The sequence below is a fragment of the Mobula hypostoma genome, chromosome 24 (assembly GCF_963921235.1).
Source record: "Mobula hypostoma chromosome 24, sMobHyp1.1, whole genome shotgun sequence".
In the NCBI taxonomy this organism is placed as follows: Eukaryota; Metazoa; Chordata; class Chondrichthyes; order Myliobatiformes; family Myliobatidae; genus Mobula; species Mobula hypostoma.
The window spans coordinates 25596603-25615642 of NC_086120.1; the positions used below are offsets into that span (position 1 = coordinate 25596603).

The 19040-nt window shown below is 43.5% G+C and overlaps 2 protein-coding genes across 3 annotated transcripts in view; both read left to right on the top strand.

Annotated features, from left to right (window-relative positions):
• LOC134337486 (F-BAR domain only protein 2-like) overlaps positions 1-4097 on the top strand; it is an 82533-nt gene extending 78436 nt beyond the window's left edge. For both annotated transcript variants that reach the window (XM_063032545.1, XM_063032544.1), the window contains exon 27: positions 221-4097. In XM_063032545.1, coding sequence (XP_062888615.1) covers positions 221-243 — 23 coding nt within the window. In that variant the 3' untranslated portion in view covers positions 244-4097. The remainder of the gene's footprint in view (positions 1-220) is intronic.
• Positions 4098-9743: 5646 nt separating this feature from the next.
• On the top strand, positions 9744-18215 carry rex1bd (required for excision 1-B domain containing). The gene is made up of 5 exons (XM_063032507.1): positions 9744-9868; positions 12690-12772; positions 14284-14488; positions 16160-16248; positions 17421-18215. Exons 1-5 carry the CDS (start codon positions 9866-9868, stop codon positions 17500-17502), a joined length of 462 nt encoding a protein of 153 aa, XP_062888577.1. The 5' UTR covers positions 9744-9865; the 3' UTR covers positions 17503-18215.
• The last annotated feature ends 825 nt before the right edge of the window (positions 18216-19040 follow it).

The window sequence follows — 19040 nt, forward strand, 5'->3', positions numbered from 1 at the left end:
TTCTAACCTTTCCAAAGCCTTCATGTCTTTTCTACAGTGTGACACCCAGAACTGAACACGTTATTCCAGCTGTGACCAGCTCACAACTTCTTTGCTATTATACCTTTTGTCCCTATAAACCTGAAACCAGCATGTCTGTCTTACACAACCTGCCCTGCTATTTTCATCCATCACGGTTCCTGCAAATATAACTTATGTTCTGATTTATTTTCCTCTCTAGGCAAATACTTTGCAGGGTGCTAGTGCAGCATTCTTCACTGGTCACATACCCATGTGTAGATACACCGTGTGTCCATCTGGGAGTGGTGTGCAGGATCTGTTTGAGAGATTCTACAGTTTCCAGTGGTCAGGAATTTCACTCATCAGCCAGTGGACTCCATGACTTCATTACCAATTCTCCAATCTTTATCTCAGAAGGTATCTCCATTCCAGAAAGAGTGTCCATTCCAGGAAAATGCTGAACAAAATTTCATCATGTTTCCCCAAGACTTTGAATTTTTGTGATCGTATTTAAAGTCGCTCATCCATTGGTCTCAAACTCTTGCCCCAGAAGACTGGCAAACGCTATGAGACAGAATCTAGAAATGCTCAGATTCACTGTCTGAACACAATTTTCAACCTTACCCCTACTCGTTCTTCTCTCCCCTGCTATCACTCAGACTCTGAAATAACCCGTTGCTGAGTACACTGGATCCTACAGTTGGGAGAGTCCCTGCATTTCTTTTACTGGAGCACAATGGAATATCAAGGATTTGGTTTATTTCATTATGCAGTTGTCTGGAGCTGAACGCTTTGTGATGTAAGACCATGCTGCCGATCACAATACTGACCTGTTCTGAAGTGAATGAGAGACAACCCTTTTCACTCCCTGCCACCTGTGTTCTCATGTTCCCAGGGAGTGTTCATTCCACATGAATAATGGCTTGAAGGATTCCAAGCTCTTTGACTTCAGAGTATGAGACAAAGGGTGCTAGCATAATATTTTCAAACACTGAATTACAATATTTGAAACTACCAACAAACTGGCGTGATAAATTTTCAGGTTTCATATGTTTTATTTTGAGAATTCTGGATCTTTAACTGGATGTTGGTTATGTGGGACATTTAATTTTACTTTTTAATGAAGGAAGATTCCAGGACACCTGGAAAGCTGACATCTTTATTCTTTACAGAATCATTGACCACAGAAAGTTTAGTTTGTCAGGACGGAGTCTGATTGTATCTGAAATGCAAACTTAGTGGCTGTGTTTGCTAGTTGTGGTGCCCACACAATGGGAGTTTAAAATTGGCAAGGCTGGTGCTATCTGGAACTCGGGTAGACTCCAGGTAATTTGTGTGCCAGTGCTGGGCAGCAGGAAATTCTACAAACACACGCAAAAGTCCCTGGTCTGTCCAGCTTCAATAAGAATTCTGTAACTGTCTCTAAGTAGTCCTTACCCACAACCATAATAAGTGGATTTCTGTTTTTTTTTGGAGGGATGTTCAGAGGGGATATGGCACCTCCTGTTGGTTAAAGACCCCAACTGCAATTCATTGCTTCAGCTTATGCGCAATACAGGTAGATATGGTCTTGGGCCAAGTCAGCGAGTTTATATCTGTACTATAGTGAGGGTCAGCATCCTAGGGAGAAGAGTGGACTCACACCCCAAAGACAATCAGCACTATGGGGTCCTGTGCTCTCTGTGATAGTCACACCATGGACGAGGGGTGGCACTAGTTGTATCTAAAACGGATGAAATTTATTTTACTGAACTGTCTCCTGGCTGTGTTCTGAGCTGCTCTCTCTACCTGTTCACTGTGAATGGGGAGCGTTTAGAAAATTCTGACTCTGACTTGCAGCTTTGGTGCTTTATGTAAGATGAATAACTCTAACTGTGTTCCTAGAGGTATCCTGTATTTGTTACTGGGATTACTTTTGAGGTTCCTTCAGTATGAAAAGGAAAGAGTTCTGGGAATCAACCATGGGCTGATAGTTAAACTAAATGGCTCCAGCTATGGGGAAGGTAGGAATTAAGCTTGAAGGACGATTAAGATTCACTGAGGCAGGGGTGGGAAGTCAGGAAATAGAACAATCCTGACTCCCAATGCTCAGGAATGTTTCTCCCAGACTGAGGTCTGTGCTGGTGCTATAGCTGTCCAACTACAGGGGCAACTTTCCTCATGGTGCCTTCTACTCTTGCTTCCCACCGTTGGTCAACAGAACATTTCCCTGCTTTCTTGCAGCCAATCAGATGTTAAGCTGGCTTTCCATAGCCTAAATGGCAGTCTACTTCTCCTATTTTGTGTCCCAATTGCAATATTTGTCTGTGAGATAATCAAAGAAATAATTCTTTTTTTGCTTATATATAGCATCCATGTGGATTAAACTTCCAGTGCTATCTGAGACATTGGCTACTGTGGGCATCAACAGAGGCTTTTTTGGTGGTGTGGGCCAAAGCCTGCTGTATTATTGGCCTGAACTCTGTCACTAGGCCTCTAACAGTTCAGTGGAAACTTGGTCTCTTCCAGACTAAGTGGTCTCCCACTGTCCTCACTTAGAACTGGAGGTGCCCACCTCTCTGCAGAGCGACTGTTGCCGATTTGTTCTGGGCCTGGAGGGTGCTGTTCCTGCTGCTTTCCCCCTTTCCTTTTAAGTGATGATTTGAGATGATCCTGGATTTTATCTCTAAGTTCCTACTCTGACCACTATAACGATTGGGTGCTTTATTTTTATTTGACATATGTTTTGAGCTGTTATATTTAAATTGAGTTGTCAACACTGGGGATTTTCCTCGAGGTTTCATCAGAAGATCTCCAATCTGGGACCACATTGCTTTCACATTCCTTGTTTTAATCCATTCTCCAGAGATGTCCCTACCTAGCTAATTCGAAAACAAAATGTTTTTTTTTTGCTGATCCAATCACATCCTCCATTTTTGCCAGCGGATTTCCTAATTTGTGAATGAAACAGTTCGAACGGAGGGAGAAAAGTTTTATGTTTCATTGTCCTTGTCATTTCTCTCCGTGGCTGTTATGAGCTACTGTCCCAGAGATTGTCAATGCTCAGTAAGGATGAAGAATGTATAAATTTTTTTGCACTATGTTCTTGTCTAAAATCACTAGAACCACCCAGGAGGGAGTTGCTGGTTGGGCTTTGTTGCACTGTTATTTGGATTTGTTGTGTTGTGTGTAAAGCACTTGTTTGAGAATAGTTATACAAACACGTACACTTTAAGCATGCTCCCGCATGTTTCCCTAATGCCTAGTGAGTAAGAGGAGAGATTTGCATAATTGGATAATTTGGATGTTTTACTCAATTGAGGATTTAGCCTCATGCTGACTGTACAGTGGGGATCTTGAAGATCTGAGTTAATTGCCAATGTCGCACCTTCTCCAATCATTGCCTGCTCCAGAAAGTTCAAAAAATTGCAATTATAATTGGATAAAATTACACCAAATGGGTCGGGATGTGCTACAATACAGATTAATCCCAGCCTCAGTCCAGGAGCTGACTAAATGGGGTCAGTGAGCGAAATGAAGGATTATTTGGTACCATGCTTGGGAGGTGTCCACTTTCTAAACAGGTGTAACAAACCTTTGCACCCCCACTCTCCTTGTCCTTTACTACCAAGCACTTTGATCGTAAAAAGGTAATGTTATTCAAAGTGATTTCTTTCCAACTTGCATTATGGAAGAAAAGTAAAATTAACTCTCTAAGATCTCGTCAAAAACTTGAAAATCTGAGAAAACATTGTGAATGTATCCAGGGAATCCATAGTGTTAAGTAAGTTTCCCCTTGACTGACTGTATCAGATGGTCTGGAAACTTGAGATATTATCGATGATATTATGAACTGTACATATACATGAGATTACCTGGGGATTCTTTTTCAGAATGAGCCTTTACCTGGTTGCATTTGTTTTTCTTTTTGCTTCTAACACTATGACACCTGCCAGAGGCCTGAGAGTTCCGGATGGGTCAAGGGCTCTAAATTTGAGATGCTGAAGGAGCTCAAGAGGTCTGTTTGTTGATTTGTATTTACCTGAATGTTGATGGTGTTTGCTATTCTGAGGTGACATTTGCATTGTACACTGAACCAAGCAATAAAAATGACTCCAAACCAACTTCTGGCACTGTTTTGTTTTCTACAGAGGGAATGGGAGAGCCAAGGAAAGAGACTCAATGAAGCATCAAGGACTTTGTATAGACCCAGTAGGCCATTCAGCCCATTGGATCTATTTTGTCTAGTCCACTTGTAAATTTCCTCCAAGTGGACCACAACCTTGCCCTTTGGTTTGGAGGCTTGCATGCCTCAGTTACCCAGAGAGCTACGTCAGACTTGTGGGACCATGGTTTGGCTCTTAATAGGATCACCCATGCCAAACAGGTTAAAGGGTAGAGGCCAGATTAAGAGTGGTCCACCGGTCTTCCAGGTTCAGGGCTTCAGTTTAGGGCTAACAACCCTGACTGGTGAAACAAAATTATTATGGAAACAGCAATGAAGAATCCTTCTACATCTGAGTGTGACGGTATTCCTGAGTCTCCACCCAGGATTTGCGTGACTGACAGCAGTGAAAACCGAGTGCAAGTTACTGACACAATGAACACCACCAAGAATGGAGGACCTCCGTTGCTGCCCTCAATACCGGTGATGTTATGGGCAGTAAGTCGTGCAAACTTCAAAATTGGGGTATACTTGCTATCAACTAGACATGATGGAGAGGAATAATCTATAGGAAGGATGTCGAGGCTTTGGGGAGGGTGCAGAAGAGGTTTGTCACGCTGCTGCCTGGATCAGAGAGCAGGTGTATCACGAGAGGTTGCAGAAGCTAGGTTTGTTATCTCTGGAGGGACATGGCTGAGGAGAGATGTGCTACACATTTGTAAGTTAATGACAGGCACGCAGTAGGCAGCTAGTGTCTTTTGCCCAGGGAAATAACTAATACTAGAAGGGGGGCATTTAAGGCAAGTTCAAAGCAGGTGTGCAGGGCATGTTTTACACAGTGTTGGATATCTGGGATGTGGTCCCAGGAGCGGCAGTGGGGGCATACAATGTGGAAGTATTTGAGACTCATGGGTAAACACATGCAGAAAATGGAGGAATATGGACCACGAGCAGGCAGAAGGATCTGAGTTAATTGGGCATCATTAGCTTCATTAGTTCAGCACAACATTGTGGGCAAAAGTGCCTGTTCTTTATTAATAACAAAAAGCGTAGAGTTTCTTATTGTGTGAAAGAGATGGAGAGAAATGAACTTGAGTGGACTCCACCTGCCCTTTTTCTCCTTTCTACGAGGATTCCACTCTCTTTCTGTTAGCACCATTGAGATGTATTTGTGTTTTTTTTTAAATCATTGTTGTTGGGTCTCTCAACATTTCTCCTATTTGCTTCAGTTTTGCTCCCAACCAAAACCTGCAATAAGATTCCACCGAAAGACACATTTTCGCCTCTCCTCCCACTTTGGAAGTCTGACCAGGCCATTGCCTTTGTGACTATTCTAAAGATAAAGAAAGATTGGCTTTATTTGTCACATGTACATCGAAACATACAGTGAAATGCATCGTTTCCGTCAGTGACCAACACAGTCTGAGGATGTGCTGGGGGCAGCCTGCAAGTGTTGCCACACTTCTATAGCATGCCCTCAACTTACTAACGCAAACCTGCAAATCTTTGGAACGTGGGAGGAAACCAGAGCACCCGGAGAAACTGCACAAGCTCCTTACAGGCTGCAGCAGAATTACAACATATAACAGCACAGGGGCAGGCCATTTGGCCCACAGTGCTGTGCCTAACCAGCTAGAAAGCACATCAAAAACACCCAAACACTAACCCCTCCTGCCTACTCAATGTCCATATCCCTCCATCTTCCTCACATCCATGTGCCTAACATCTCTTTAAAAAGCCTCTAATGTATTTGCCTCGACCATCATACCAGACAGTGCATTCTAGACATCCATCACTGAGTGAAAAACTTACCCCTCACATCCCCCTTGAATCTACACCCCCCCCACCCATCTTCAATGCATGCCATCTGGTATTAGACAAATCAACCCTGAGAAACAGATACTCCCTGTCTACTCTATCAATGCCTCACATTATCTTATAAACCACAACTCTACCAATCTTGGTATCAACTGCAAACTTATTAACCAACCTATCTACATTTTCATCCAGGTCATTTGCGTATATACATCACAAATTGCAGAAGTCCCAGCTAGATCCCTGCTGAAGACCACTAATCACAGACCTCCAGCTCAAATAAGTCCCTTCAATCACTACCCTTTGTCTTCTATGTGCAAGCCAGTTCTGAATCCGGACAGCCCATTTGCCGCAGACCCCATGAATCTTAATCTTCTGGATTAGCCTCCCATGAGGAACTTTGTCAAATGCCTTACTAAAATCCATGTAGACAACATTCACTGTCCTACCTTCATCAATCTCTCATCACCTTGTCAAAAAACTGAATCAAGTTGATGAGGCATGAACTGCCACACACAAAGCCATGCGGGCTCTCCCAAATTAAGCCATGAGTTCCAAATTTCCCTACATCCTATCCCAAAGAATTTTCTCCGGCAATTCCCTACAACTGATTTGAGACTCACTAATCTATAGTTCTCAGGATTTTCCCTTGTTCCATTCTTAAATAAAGGTACAACATTAGCCACTCGCCAGTCCTCCGGGACTTCATCTGTGGCTGGAGAGGACACAAAGGTAGAGGTCAAGGTCCCAGCAATCTCGTCACTTGCCTCCTTTGATAGCCTGGGGTAAATCCCATCAGGCCCCGGGGACTTATCCACTTTAATATTCATTAGGAGGCCCAATACTTCCTCCTCCTTGACCTCTAAACTCCCTAATGTATTTATACACTCAGCACTGGTCTCCTGGACCTCCATATCCTTTACCTTGGTAAATAGTGAAGCAAAGTACTCATTAAGTACCTCACTCACATTCTCCACATTCAAGCAAATGTTTCCCTTCCCCCTTTATTCTTGAGTCCCACCTTCTCCGTAGTTATCCCCTTGCTCTTGGTGTATAAAAAGCTTTGGGATTCACCTTAATCCTACTCACCAAGGACTTTTCATGGCCCTTCCTTGCTTTCCTAATTCACTTCTTTAGTTATTTTCTGTCTGCTTTATCCTGCCCATGTGATCTGAACTTTCAAAACTCTGCGTACTGCTCCTTTTCCTTCTTGACTAAATTCATTACCTCCTATGGACATCCAACGTTCTCTTATCTTTCCATCCCCGTCCTTCCTTCCTAACAGGAACATACCTTTCCTGTACTCTCTGCAGGAAATTGAACCCCAATCTTCCAATCAGTGGCACAGTAAAGTGCTACATTAACCACTATGCTACCATGCATCCCTGTCTGCTTTTCTCATCTCTACAAACCTCTCCTCTTCTCTCAGCACATTCCTGTGCAACCATGGAAGATGCAACACCTGCCCTTTTGCCTCTCCCCTTCCCAGCAATCAGGATCCAAGCAATCCTTCCAATTTAGTGTGTTAAATGTGGTCTCCTTTATACTGGAGAATCTAAATGCAGATGGAGCAACTAACATGCAGAACACCTGCGGGTGTGACTTTGCGCCTCCTGTTGCCCATCACTTGTTAATTCTCCATCCCACTCAGAATCTAGCCTCAGATGGTCCTCACTTGAGCATCAAGGATATTTCTCAGCCCAGTTTCTCCATTGAGAGAGAATTTCAGTTGATGGAGGATATTGAGGATCCTCTCAGAAAATAAAAGGTTCATGATGGGTATAGGCAGCTGAGATCCCCTGAGTTCACAAGAGGAGCATCAAAAGGAAAGGAAAGGAAAAGGAGAATTCCTCTCCAGCAGATAAGGAAAAGGAGAATCCTAAGAGATTTAGAGCACAAGGGTTATTAGGGAGCCAATTGTCTCCTTAATGGTCAATGTGGCTGTTTATGTGTGGAGTCACATGAGATAGGTTAGATTTTATGAATATTTCTCATCTGTACTTACTGTGGAGAAGGTCCACATTGCCAGCAGTTCCTCTTTTGTAATCTTAATGCATAATGAGGTGGACAAATCCCATGAACTGACCATTGTGGGAACCTAAGAAGAAATTGCACGAATTCTGGCAGAGATAGTTGTAAATTCCCTAGCCATGGGTGAGAAGCCAGAAGACTGGAAGATAATTAATATTCTGCCTTTGTTTAAGAAAGACAAGCCCGAGATCTATAACCCACTATGCCTAACATCAGTGGTGGGACTGTCAGAATTTGGAAAGACAAGGGCGGATTGAAGATGGTCAGTGTAACTTTTTGCATGGAAAATCAAGTCTCATGAATATGATTTTTTTTTGAAGAGATGACCAAGGACATTGACAAGGACAGGGTTGTAAGACAGGGCCAAAATTCATTTTAACAAGGCTTTTGACAAGGTCCTGTGTGGTAGCTGGTCTAGAATGATTGATCACATGAAAGCCAGGGTGAGCCTGCTAAGTGTATACAAAATTAATTCAGTAGAAGGAAGCAGAGGGATGTTTTTCAGATTGGAGCCCTGTAACCAGTGGCATGTCTGAGAGTTTGGGGCTGTTTGTCACCTTTTATATTGATGACAATGTTATCCACATTTGGCAAACAGCACCAGAATGGGTAGGGTAGTGGATAGTGAAGAGGATTATCCAAGCTTACAAGAGCATAGAGACCAACTTGGGAAGTGGGTCAGAGAATGGCAAATGGAATTTAACTCGGATAATTGCGAGATTTGTACCTTTGGTAAGTTACTCAGGAAATGGTACGGCCCTGGAAAGTGCTATAGAACAGAGGGACCGGGTGTTACAGGTACAGAGTTCACTGAAAGAGGAGGCACAGGTAGACAGCATGGTGAATAAGGTACTTGCACATTTGCCTTCATTGGTATAAGAGTTGGGACTCTGTGTACCGTTGTATGTTTGTGAGAACTGTGTGCAATTCTGGCTGCATGAGTATAGGAAGAATGTCATTAAGGTGGAAGGGGTACAGAAAAGATTTCATAATGATGTTGCCAGGACTGGGAATTGACACACTGGTGAGCTGAGACTTTATTTTTTCCCCCTGGAGTGTAGAAGGCTAAGGGGTGACCTTGTAGACGTTTATAAAATCATGAGAACCATAGCTAAACGTGAACGGTTACAATAATGTTCCTGTTGTAGCAGCTCTCAAAATTACAGACGATGTTTAAGGGGAGAAAGGAAAAATTTAAAAGGGACTGGAGGGCCAATTTTTTCACAGTGAGGGTATTTGAAATGAAATAGTGGAGGCAGATAGAATTACTAAAATGTCTAAAAAGATATTTCGACACGTACATCGAGCGGAAAGTTTAGAGGGATGTGGGTCAAACACAGGGACGGGGAACTACCTTCAGTAGTAGACAACTTGGGTGGCACATACGAGTTGGGCTGAAGAGCCTGTTTCTGACTTGTGTAACTCCATGACAATGACTCTGCGTGGTCGACACTTTAATTATGGCGGGCGTCCCAACACGGGCTTCGTTGGCTGGAGGCGATAACCGGCCCTTCGGCCCCACCCGTCGTGGTGTGATTGTGGGTGAACGCTCTGCGGTGCAGTTCGCCTGCCGGCCTGTAGAGGAGCCATCGCGCCATTGTAGCGCAGTGATGAACGAGCCAGCCCGGCCGGCGACGGCGCTGGAATGACCTTGCTGCAGTAACGGGAGTTCGCCTTGGTGGTGCTGTAGGGGGCAGCTGGGCTGCAGTGACTCGCCCCGCCGGTGGCGGTGCTGCCGCGGGAGGTTCCAATGCGACGTAGTAACGCGCTGAAGGCGGCGGTGGTGCTGTGGGGGGAGGCCGGCCTGGCCGGAATTCGATCGCCCGGGTTCAGCTCCGCCCCTGGCTAATCGGGAGCCGGCAAGGGGCAGGCGCTATGGTGAGTAAGGCCTGGAGTGGGTAGTGGGGTTCGGTCACACAACGCAGTTACCCTGCTCCTTTAGGGTCTTGGAAGCTTCACTCCCCTGGAGATCGGCGAGGGAAGGAGGTTCGCGGGTGCAGGGTTGGAAGGAAAGCGATGGAGAAGGGGAAGGTAGAATGAGAACAATCAAACGGTTTTAAGACCATAAAACATGGGAGCAGAATTAGGCCATTCAGCCCGTTTGGTGCCTCAGGGTTTGTCCACCCCTCCATAAGATGACGGCTGTTTATCTCAGTACCACTTCCCTGAAGGACCCATTGTTTCTTTAATGTCCGAAAAAATCCATTGAATGTCCCGAGAAACCAAACCTCCACATCTCCTCTGAGTAGAGAATTTTCATTTCTTTCTGGCTTGGATGACCCCATATTCTGAGACAATGATTCCTGGGTCTACACATGTCAGCTCGGTGATGGATATTCCCAGCATCTACCCTGTCAAGCTCTGTAAGAATTTTGTACATTTTAATAAGACCACCTCTTGTGCTGAGATGTTTGGAGAATACAGTGCACATCAGTACATATGATAAATTCATCATCTCAGCGTTCAATCTTTGAACCTTCATTGCACTCTCTCTATGCCACAGAGTCTATAGCAAAAATAACCTTCTGTCGGTCAGGAAATCACACCTTAACATCGATCCCAGATGTTGTTTAATCAGATGTTATACGAGGGGTGATTGATAAGTTCGTGACCTAAGGTAGAAGGAGATGAGTTATTAACTTCAAACTTTTTCTGCATTTTCACTCAGAGTTGAACTGCACGTGCATGTAACGAAAGCTGTATAACTCATCTTCTGCCTTAGGCCATGAACTTATCAATCACCCCTGCTGTGGACCACTTCTACAAAGAAGGGATCCGTATGCTCCACGACCGCTGGACTAAATGTGTACATGCAGGAGGGGACTATGTTGAAAAATAAATGTGCTAGGTTTTCTAAAAATTGACTCCTCCTACTTTGGGCCACGAACTTATTAATCACCCCTCATACAATTGAGCAAGAATAGAATTGAATTGACTTTATTTCTTACATCCCTCACATACATGAGGAGTAAAAATCTTTACGTTATGTCTCCATGTAAATGTGCAATGTGCACTTTATAGTAGTTTGTAATAAATAGTATGTACAACAGGACAGTCAGCATAGCCTAGAAATACAATTGTATCAGCGTGAGTTAATCAGTCTGATGGCCTGGTGGAAGAAGCTGTCCCGGAGCCTGTTGGTCCTGGCTTTTATGCTGTGGTACCGTTTCCCAGATGGTATCAGCTGGAACAGTTTATGGCTGGGGTGACTTGGGTCCCCGGTGATCCTTCGGGCCCTTTTTACACACCTGTCTCTGTAAATGTCGTACTGGGATCCTCTAATAATAAAGGCCAACTTGCTGTGTGTCTTGTGCTAAACCTGCACATTAATTTTTTTTTAGGACTTTGTGTCCAAGAACACTTAAACACTTTCTCAACACCAACCCTTTCAATCTCTTGAGTTTAAAAAAAAATACCTTTTTTCAACTAAACTGGATTACCATGTTGTTGAGGTTACAATGAGCTCGGTGAATATCTCATTAATTGGTGGTCCTTCTACTAAATCACATGTTTATATGCCTATTCACAGGTTCGTCAGTGGCACGTGTAGTGGTTAACACAACACTTTACAGTACAGGCGAACCGGGATCAATTCCCACTGCTGCCTATGAGGCATTTGCGTCATCTCCCTGTGACCGCTTGGGTTTCCTCCCGTAGTCCAAAGACATACCGTTTGATAGGTATTGGTCATTGTAGGTTGTCCCCTGATTAGACAGAATTAAATCGGGGGATTGCTGGGCGGTGTGGCTCGAAGGGCCTATTCTACTCTGTATAAACTATATATAGCACCTGAATTTCCTCTGCATCTTTTTCATGGTAGAAATGGGGTGAGGTAAGATTGAGTGGAGGAGTGAGTGTAATTACTTCAAGAAGAGTGACATCATTGCTGAACTGGTTGGTTACATCGCCTCCTGGTTTGGTGACTGGAGGCACCATCCATCATTTTGACTCCCACTGTCCAGGGCATGCCGTCTTGTTACTACCATCAGGGAGGAGCTACAGGACCCACACACGCTTTAGGAACAGCTTTTTCCCTTCCACCATCAGATTTCTGTGTGGTCTATGAGCCCCCTTATCTAAGAAGGGATGTGCTGGCATTGGAGGGAGTCCAGAGGAGGCTCTCAAGGCCAAGTCGTTAGGTATACTTAAGGCAGACCTTGATAGGTTCTTCATTAATCAGCGCATCAGAGGTTACTTGAGAAGGCAAGAGAATGGGATTGACAGGGATAATAAGTCAGCCATGATGGAATAGTGGGCAGACTAGATGGGCCAAATGGCCTAATTCTGCTCATGGGTCTTATGGTCAATGGTTACCCCACTAAAAGTACATAAGTGGCTGTAAGGTGTTTCAAGGCATCCTGTGATGATGAAAGACACTGTAGAAACACAAGTTTATGTAGATTTTAGTGTTTGGCAAAAGAGCCCCAGTTGGAAAACAAGGAAAAAGTGTTTTGTGAAGTGAGTTATAATCTGGAATTTTTTTTTTACCTCAAAAATTGTTGGGAATTTACTCAACAGTAACTTTCAAAGGAAAGTTGGATTGGTGCTGAGAGGGCTAATATTTGTACTGTTCTGGTTGAAGTGAATGAGTAAGACCAGGTAAATAGCACTTTCAAGAAACCAGCCCAAATGTGACGAGCTGAAAGCTCTCCTTTTGCATCGTGCATTTTATTAATCATTTCTTTTGTTTTGGTCATAGAATGCAGGTAGTCTGACTGCGTTGGTGCGGAGCCTGTATACTCTACAGGAGGAACGTGTTGAAGCTTATAGGCTGTTTGATTTGTAAGTAAATATGGAGAGGATGTACAAATTTCTTTAATCACTTAAAAAAGACATTCCCAGTTTCTCCTCATTCTTGTATGGATTGTACTTTGGTTTTGGCGCATGTCTCTCTCAGAAGAATCTCTGCATCACCAAAGCAGTCATATTTTAAAAAATTTGTCTCCTTTTCCCCAAATCACCTTTTATCTCTCAGATCTTCCATCCCAACAGATTTGTCAGTCTTGAGATCACAATCTAGTGTCTGCTGCATTATTAAACATACAACTGGGCTCACATTCCAAATCAATTAAACAACTTTATTTGTAGAAGGTATAGAAGTTAAACAAGTTGGACACAAATGCTGTGCTGCAAGCTTTCCTGGAGTAATTAGACTGAAAGGTACATAACTGACATGCTGCAACAGGCAGCAGAAATCACTTTCAGTTCTCGTTTAATCCTCAAATCGTCTAATCATTCAGCTTGGTTTCTACAAGTTTTGCAGTTCACTCTCACTCAGAATATTTGCTGCTTTTTTTCTTATTCTTAACTCTGACATTTTATCTGAATATCACTCATGTCCTTTGTTCATTCTCCATCTGATCACCCACTTGCTCTTTGCCATGCTTATGTTTGTCTACTCAGTCTTTCGTTTGCAAACTCTCTGCTTCTCAACCTCCTAGTTCATCATTTGCCCTCTCCTTTAACCAATTTTCACATTCCCAATCTCTCTGAATTTCATGTTCCTAACCCATTTTCCCCAAAAAAGTGTCCATTACCTTGCGTCCTTTAGTAATCCTTGCTTCCTCCCACAATCTGCTCTCTCTCTTCCTCATCCCAGCCTCAGCTGCCTTCTTCCCCACCACAACTCCATCTTTACCCTTCTCCCTACCCCTCCCACTCGCTTTAGCATGCTTCCTGCCTCCCATACCATCCCTATTTTCCCCACCCTCTCTCTGGAGATCCCCATCCCTAATCCACCTTTTCTCTGGAGCTCCCTACCACATCCCACTCCATCCCACCTTCTCTCTGGAGTTTCCCACCCAACCGTCTTTATAGGGTTCCCGACTGCATCCCACCCCACCCTTTCCCTGGACTCCCCCCATCCCACACCACCCTCTAGAGCAGGGGTTCTCAACCTGAGGTCCATAGACCCGTCGGTTAATGGTAGGGGTCCATAGCATTAAAAAGGTTGGGAACCCCTGCTCTGTAGGTTTCCTTCTCCCCTGCACTCAAATCTCTGGCATTTCCCCAACCCCACCCAGCATTCTCCAACTTCCGTTCGGACCCCGCTCTCCTGACTTCCCCTCCTTCTCATCCTCTCTTCTCTCCTTAACACTTCCTTCCTCCGCCCCACCACCCTCTTCCACATGATTCTGTATCCCCCTGCATTTTACCAGGGCTTGCCTAGGCTTTACCTCCACTGATCTCAGCTAACAGAAGAGAACCAGAGAAGGGATACTGCATGATTGCTGGAAAACTGGTGTTTAAAAACAGCAGGCATCTTTGATCATTTTAACTGCTCTCTGTTCCAGAGGACACCAGGCTTATCTCCGCTCAGCTCCTAATTATGACTTCATCAGATACCGGCAACTTGTGCATGAAATCACACAGGCCTTTAACCGCATCTCAAAGGAAGTGATTCAGCTCAGGGACCGATTTCAGGAGGATTTCGACCGTCCAGACCTCTCAAAACACATTGAAAGAATTCAGGAACGGGAGCAGGAGAAATTGGTGCTGGTAAGGTGTTCGGGTGTTATGAAGGAAGAGGGATAATTGTGAGATATTGTAGGAATGTGTGGAGTTTGAGGGAAAGGTGATGTTGGGAGAATACAGGGAGAGGCAATTATTTATAAGTAGTAGAAACGAAGGCTAGGTTTTGAAAGAATAAGTAAGGACATATTATTTCTCGTAGAAGGAGGGTTAGTAACCAGAAGACAGTGTTAAGGTGATCACCAAAAGAACCACATGGAAGATTAGGATTTTCTTTTGGACACAAGTTGCTGTGACCTGAAATAATCTGTTTGAAAAGGCAGGAAAAGCAATAAATAATTGCCGTGTTAAAACTTGTAGATCAATAGTGAAGAAAAAACAAGCAAATCAGATCAGTCCTGCCGGAGCATCTCGGCCTGAAATGTCAGCTGTTTTTTTCCGTAGATGCTACCTGGTCTGCTGAGTTCCTCCAGTATTTTGTGTGTGCTTAAATCAGATTAATTGATTAATTTTTAAAAAGAACGGCACAATTATAAAATTGTCTTCTGCAGACACAAGAAATTGCAGATGCTGGACTATGGAGCAACAAGCAATCTGTTCGATCCACTGAGTACCTTCAGCAGATTGGCTTAACCATTTGAAAAAATGTGGAAATGCACATTAGTATCAGTAAAGCAGAGGTTAAGTGTGTAACCTAGGAAAAAGTCAACCAAATGTGGCAAGAAAGATGGGACAGGGAGGGGAAAGGGAGGCATTTATATCAAATACAAAAGAGTGTTGCAGGTACAAGGGTAGGTAGTGGATACAGAAGAGATAAGACTGTGTGGACTAGGTTAAGGCTGGGGCACTGTGCATTAAACAAAACATTGAAAATGATAGGGAAACACCAGACAGGATTGTGTGAGGAATGTCGGGAAGGGGAGTCAGTAGAACATGTAGTTCTGAGTTGCAGGAAGTATGGGATACAGAGAGAGATGATGAGAATTAATCTAAAGGAATTGGGGGTGCAGGAACTCACATTAAAAGGGTTGCTGGGCATGGGTGAGAGAGCACAGGTCTGGGTATTTTTAGCATTCTTAAAGGGTACAGGGGTTTTTTATAGGATATGACGGATAAACAGGAATAGGGTACTAGGATGGTCAAAGATGGGAAGATAAAGTGTAAGTTTGTGTGTGTGTGTGTGTGTGTGTGTGTGTGTGTGAGCGCGCGCGCGATTGGGTGAAGGGATTTAGAATATATGTCTAGTGCACATTCCGGAGCAGAAGGTGGCGGTAATGCACCATTAAGCTGGATGCCAACCGCCATAAATCAAGATACAGACAGACAGACATTGCGTTCTGGCTCCATCTAACATCGTCGTACGTGGGTCAGTACGTTGCAGGTACCAAGCAGCAACGCTGGGAAATCTCCCCCAGCCCACCTTAGTATGGCACTGTTTATTTTCCACTTTGATTGAGCTGACATTAGGCAAAAATTAGATCTCCTGGCTGCTAGTGAGATTGCTGAAGCCCAAGCTGCTGTCATTTGGCTAGCCAGCCTCATGCGAATGAGCCCATGAGGTCTCATTCTGTTTTTCCATGGACATTCCTGAGTTAGTAGAGTATAACTGAGAAAAGTGAATATATCTAGGTTCCTAAGGAAAGGACAATGTGATTTGGAGAGGTAAAGTGCAAAGTATTTTCTGTTCTCATCCTCCAGACGGCTCAACTACAACTTGCCAAACAGAATGCATTGGACCATCCAGGGAATGAAACATACGAGGAAGAAGCTCGGGAACTGAAGCACAGGTGGGAATATTGCATCATACACCTTCTCCGAGGTTGGCTGCCTTGTGCACACCTGCCAATGTCCTGGCCTGCTTGTCCCCAACCACTGAATCTGGCTGCCACTCTGTGAGCTGATGGTTGGGGCAGTGAGTACCTTGAGCTCTCAGAACTCAGGTTTAAAGGAAAACGTTGTCCTCTAAAGCTTGGACTGAACGACAAAGACATGATTCCAGTTGTCAACGAGTGAGTCAGCTGGGCTCACTATTCTAAGAAAGCCAATTCTGTGGTGTACTGTAATTTGGTAATATCATGGAGGGGTTTAATAAGGTGAAATTAATGGCACACATTAAAACTAGGTCCCTGGTTTTTAAGTGCAAGGCAGTCACTAAAAAGTCTAGTTGAAATTTCAGGTGAAACCCTTCCCCAACGATGGTTGATAAAGGAAATATAATGTGAGTTGTTGAAGCTAGCTACATGGATGCATTTGAAATGAAGTTTGATAAAAATATAAGAAAGTGAAGAACAGAGGGATATATTGATAGGTTGGAAAATGATTATATTTGGGGAGGAAAAGCACCAGAACAAACTAACCAGGCCAAATAGTCTGTTTCTAAGACATAAAATATATATGGAAGCAGGAGATGTACCCATGACCTTTTAACAAAAATGAAGGTGGTACGGCTTGACACACTTTGCTGTGTCTTGCTGCACTCCCCATCCTTTCTCCAAGTCCTGGTCCAGACAAAGAGTGCATTCCTGACTCGATGTTAGATGAGGATTGAATGGACAAAACAGCTTCCCAGTGATAATCTTAGCCAACTCAGGACAGATCTTCATAATTCAAACTGTCACCTCTGGATGTTTCTCAAAGCATGATTGTAACTGTCATCAGTACCCACTGGACTGAGATGGAGGAATTGGTGATGGTTGGGGAGAAGCAGCCAGGATTTCCTCTTCCATTCATTCTCCACTTACCCTAGAAACTACCTCTCTCTCACCTTGGTATTATTGAATTTTGTTGCAAAGCACTGCCGTTCCAGTAGCTTGCTTTTACACACTAAGCATGTGATGTAGTGCTGCTTTAACAGGCCTATAGAGGGCAGCCTGTAAAACCTGCGATCAAAGTGGTCACAGCACTGATGAATCACTTCTCCCCAATTCTGATTTTACTAAATATTTATCACTTTCTCCAGGATTAATAAAACAATTGAGGCAATCAACGAGATTCTTCAGGACTTCAAATACGATTCTGAAGAGATTGAATCCAGTGGATAGTCCAGTGAGGAAGATCTGTCAGAGACACTGGATTAGTGCATAAAGTCATTCCTTGGAGTCACCTCTTCCTGCCTGCAGTGTCCAGGATAGCTTCCTACTCTGCCTGAGGATGGAACTTCTGTTGTCTTGCATCTCTTCAATACTTGTCAAGACCTCTGTATTGCCACAGGTTGGCCCAAGCAAGTTCATTCTCAGAGAAAGTGCAGGATATACAGGGGATCAATTTGAGCAAAAGGTGTCTAAAATAACAAACTTTTTCTGATGAGAATGCAACAATTGAGTTGGAAATGACTTAATTTTCACTGTTTTCACTGAGCTAGCTGTCTGATAATCTGTATGTAACATTCATCCACCGGGCTCGTCTTTTTGAGGATTAAATAGTCCACCCATTTGATGAGTGTTCTAATCTGTGATACTGCACCATTTGTATATACGAGACAGGTATCTACGTAGTTGCATTTGGCACGCCCTGTGAAGTGCCCCCTTGTTGTTAATGTGATAGGCCCTGCCTTACTGCTGTACTGGAAGTGTTGGTGTGAATTATCTACCCAAGTCAACGGAATCGGTCTTCATTGCGGGCAATTTAACAAAAACATTATCACTCTTTTTGAACTCTGATTACATTGGGAAGTCTACATTTCTCAAGACCAATGAAGGAAATGCTTCACTCAATTACCTCTTTCAAATCTTTATTTCATTTACTAGAACTACCAATGAGATATCATCTAGTGTTAAAAGTAATAAAATAAAACAGCACAGAGGAAAACCACCAACTCCCAAGTTTGAAGCCGTGGTTAAGAAGATCATTTTGTTAGTTGTAATGTTATTTGCATCATTTTATGTGTTGAAGATATGAAGTATTAGAAACTGATATTTATTATAAATATTAAAACAACAAGGGGATAAAATAGAAAAACATAATGATAGGAAATAAAATCCATCACCAAAGTTTATAATCCATAAAACAAATCTCAGTAATTCCCGACAGAACAGTCATTGAAACTGGAGCAGAAAAACGCTGGAATTTACTGAACCCCAGAATTCTCATTATGGAGTTATTGTCCGGGAACTACTTCCTTCTGGCACCAGTAAAAGCTCATTGGGCATTACGGTTCTGCTTCCTAGCCCCCACAGTGATTGTACTTGACCAGTTTCTTGAGAGACTTTACCAAGAGAGCCAGAAGTATGGTAGAGTTTTGTACTCATATCAATGATAGCAGCAGAGTCCTCTGGAAAAAAATGGCAACTGAAATACACACCCTGCTATCAGTGTCTAAAAACCTCAGCTCCTTGCAACCGGGCTTGGGTGGCCTTTTTACGCTAAAATCTGCAACACATAGTGACATCTTTGAATTCTGGCATTTTAACAGTGACCCCGAAATAGTTGAGAACATTGATTTTGATCACGTCTAAGACCTAACTGAAGGGGCCTCTCCACTTCTTACACTATCAAATTGGGGGGAAGTCTTGCTTTCCTATTAACAATACCGTCACTCCTACAAGAATCCACATTGGTTGACTTGTGATGTTTGACTGCA